The 3,903-nt window shown below is 47.1% G+C and overlaps 1 protein-coding gene across 3 annotated transcripts in view; it reads right to left on the reverse strand.

Annotated features, from left to right (window-relative positions):
- Positions 1–3,399: 3,399 nt before the first annotated feature.
- RRBP1 (ribosome binding protein 1) overlaps positions 3,400–3,903 on the reverse strand; it is a 60,415-nt gene continuing 59,911 nt past the window's right edge. For all 3 annotated transcript variants that reach the window (XM_019544043.1, XM_019544041.1, XM_019544042.1), the window contains one exon: positions 3,400–3,903. This exon is cut by the window's right edge and continues 1 nt beyond it. In XM_019544043.1, the coding sequence (XP_019399588.1) occupies positions 3,871–3,903 (33 nt within the window). In that variant the 3' untranslated portion in view covers positions 3,400–3,870.

Genomic DNA, 3,903 nt, shown 5'->3' on the forward strand with positions numbered 1-3,903 from the left:
GAAGACGTTTCTTCTGAAGTTATATAGATCAATACTAGCCTAATGCTATTCCATGTTTTTTCAGTGATATGCAAGCACATGGGAAGGAAAACAAAAAACAAAAAAAACCAACCAAACAAAAACAAAAACAAAAAAACCCCACACGTTGTGGAGGACAGAAAAACCCAATCAAACAAAAAACTAGTAGAGTATGATAAATAAGAACAAGGACAGGGCAATCTCAGAGAGGTCCATATTAGTTAGTTGGCTGGGCCTGTTTGAAAGCAAAATTAATTTAAAAATAGAGCCAAAGACAAAGTTTGGTAGCTGGAGACAAAATATGTACATCTTGCCTACAGAACATGGGAAGCATATACTGGGAAAGATTTAGGGGTCAGAGTAGACAAGCCACAAAAGCTCCCAGGGTGATGGAGTGGGAACCCTTAGATGCATGAGTAGCACAGCATGGGGAGGATATTTACACTGCTGTGATCTCTCTGAGACCAACACTGAAGTACAGCACCCAGTTTTGGTGTTTGTGTTTTAAAGATGTGGAAAAAACAGAGAAAGGGTAGAAAGGAACAACATTGTTAGGGGGAGGGGGGGAAAATGCATTCAAGGAAGACTGAAGGAGGTAAGTGCTGTTAGCATGACAGAGATGAGTGCATTACATGCGTCTACACAACTTCCTGGGGAGGGGATACAGGTGCTGAAGGGCTCCAAATGCTAACAGAGACGTGTGTCCGGTTTCAATAGGTATCAGACAAAAATCAAAAATTAGTAATAAGAGGTGTAGTTTTACACAAAGAAGGAGGGCTCACGCCTGGGAAGAAGATACCAAGGGGAAGTAGTGGAAGGATTTTATCTGGTCAGCTCAAACCTGGAGGATACAGAAGATGCTTCAGTCAGACACACATTACCAGGCTCATTACAGGAGCTGATGGATGAAGCACTCTGGCCTGTGTTTGACCAGGTGAACAAATGATCCCAGCTGGCCCTAAACTCCAGAAGCCACCCCTCACCCCCCACACACCTCTCAGGCCAAAGGGCTTGGCCCAGGCCAGGTGCCACTTGCTTTGGGGTCAGTTCTATAATGTAGAAGCACTCAGTGCATCTCATCTGCCTTTTCCTAGGCGAGTTGTGGGTGCTGTTGTCTTGGCAGGGTGGCTCTGCTCCCAAGACTGTCGAACAGCCGACACCAGCAGCTAGGGAACACCGCTACCTTGGGAGCAATGGGCTGGGGAAGCCTATCGGAAGCCCCAACCCCAGCAAAGTAAAAGGAATTAGAGCTTGGGAACTGCTAGGTGGAAAGTTGACATCATGTAAAAGCTCTAGTTATGCCTCAGTGCAGAAAGAAACACCACACGCCAGCTGCCTTGCACACACTGTCTAACAAGCTTGGTTTGAGGCTGGGTATACACATACAGCTGGGACAGTCACAAGTCATGCAGTAGGAACCCATCATCCAGGCAGCTGGCCAGTTGCAGGAGCCAGCTCACTGCTAGCCCTGGCAGCTGCATAGAGCAAGCAGGTGGGACAGGATACTTCCTGAAGGTCCAGATACACCCCACCTAGCCCCCCCAAGGGGCATCCCACCACATAGGCCCCTGTCAGCCAGATCTTGTTCTATTAGGTATCTAAGCACCATTTTGATATGCAAGTCCCTATGTGTACAGGAGCCATCCCATTCCCCCTGCTCACACCAAAGACAGCAGACAGAAGGATCTCCATCCTAGTCCTAAACAATACAGCTGTCCGCAAGGCAGAGCAGCCAGCTTCTCCCCCTTTCCCTGCAGCACATGGTCCTACAACAGTGCCAGAAGGATCGCTGCAGAGCTGGGCTCAGATGAGCATCCTGCGCCCCCTGTTGCCTGGCATGCTCACTGCCAAAAAAGCAAGAGCAGCATAGAGCCAAACCAGCTCTGACACTGCCCCTGCACTTCGTATCGCAGGGCTCCTAGCTGCCCTGCTGGTTACTTGCATGTATATGGGGGTGCACACGTAGATGCCAGGCTGTTCTCAATTTTCACTAGGACACTGCCTGCTAAATTAGATGCTAACATGCAAGTCTTCAGTACCCTGCCTAGAGTCCAATTAAGTTTCAGGACTTAACACCCACGTGTTCTCTTCAGGACATGTGGCGCAAAAACAGGAAGGTGAGCTTCTCTAAGCAAAGACTTAGAAATTCTCCCCCCCATCCCCTCCTATCCTGGAAGACTAGTCTTACCCCACATTTACTACTGCAGCCTATACAGTTTTGCCACCAGTTCCAATTAAGTGAAGGTAGTGAGAGTCCGAGCAAGATGACATCTTTTCTAGACCTAGGTCATATTCAGCCTTGGGCTCATGGTTGGATGATTTAAAAATCAGTGGTTTTCAACCTTTCTTCATTTGCAAACTCCTAAAAAATGTCTAATGGAGGTGTGGACCCCTTTGAACTACAAGTGTGGGTATTTGCATATTTTTGATTGATCATAGTCATCTTTCACAGGCACCTTAGACAGTCTTCAGACCCCCAGGGGTCAGTGGACCACAGGTCAAAATAGCTAGTACTGGAGGTGGGGGGAGAAGTGACATACTTTACCCCCTTCCATGAAAAAGCCCAGAGTTTTAAAGGAAACCCAGGACTGTACCAAGCTAAAAAAACCCCACACCTGTCTAGGATCCATCTCTCTTCCTCCTGCAGAGCTCCAGGCTCTAGGGACACTTATACACATACTGTTTTGTTTGGTGACATGCCACAGATCCGCCACTTCCGAGCAGTTAATCGAGTCTGCTCCACACGAGCTGATGCACATTGTGCTGTGCCATGTGCAGTTGTGTAAGTGGTGAAATGCATGTCAGTGTGCAGGAAATGGTGGCGGTGCACTTTTGAACTAAAGCACTCCGTGTTTTAGTTCAAAGTGCATCGCTGCCATTTTTTCAGCGCTGACATGCATTTCGCCACTTATACAACCGCAACCTTTGCAGTGCTGGCTGCTTTTCAACGAGGTTTCAAAGCACCCGGCGCTGTGGCACCTGCACATGGAAAAATGCCCTAGAATCCTAGAAAAGTAAGATTGGGAGGGAACTCAGGAGGTAATCTAATCCAACCTCCACTCAAGACAGGCATAGTCTAGAGATGATCCTATGACACCTGGTACCTGTCATAAAGGACACAGCCCTACCCAGCACCTCATGCACAGGAAGATCTTAGAGCCATGAAACAGTGAGGTAATAACTGCTGGATACAGGGAAGCAGTTTGTAAGGTTTTCACTGATAACTCCTTCCATGGAAGTCCACCCTGAGCCTCTCATACAGAAGACCTCAAGACAAAGATCTCACACCACCTCCCACAAAAGAGCTGGGCACTTTGTGCCGTTCACATATTCCAAGCCATCAGCCAGCTAGAGCAAATGAAGGACCAAATCAACCCTCAGTCAGCTACAACATCTGTTTAATTGCATTGACACCCAGAAATTCATAAGGACAGTTACTGAACAGCCATCTCCCCCAGCAGAGGTGTTTCTCCACTGAGGGTGCGGGCCTTAATTTCGGATTTCCTCTCACTCCCAAAAGTGAGGAAAAGAAATTGCACCGATTGATGTACAAACAATCTTCCCTTTTCACACATTCATGGATTCCGTTGCTACAGAAGGTAAGGCTTGGGGCTGGCTTCCTGATGCAGTCGGAGCTCGGCCAAGGCAACCGTTGTACAAAAGAGTATGAAGATTCCTTTACAAATGCATGTCTGTAGGGTTTACTTGGATTTCTCTCTTTATGTTTTGGGACTAGGAGGTTTTTGGGTCACTAATGGCTTGTATCTTTAGCTACAGTAAATTGAGCGTATATTTTAGGAATGTGTAAGGCATTTTGGTAAGTTGAATAGCAAGTTCTTGATCTCCACCTGATCAGACAGAAGTGCCTTCTTTTGAACCATCATT

This window comes from Crocodylus porosus, unplaced genomic scaffold (assembly GCF_001723895.1).
Source record: "Crocodylus porosus isolate Cpor-Errol unplaced genomic scaffold, CroPor_comp1, whole genome shotgun sequence".
Lineage (NCBI taxonomy): Eukaryota > Metazoa > Chordata > Crocodylia > Crocodylidae > Crocodylus > Crocodylus porosus.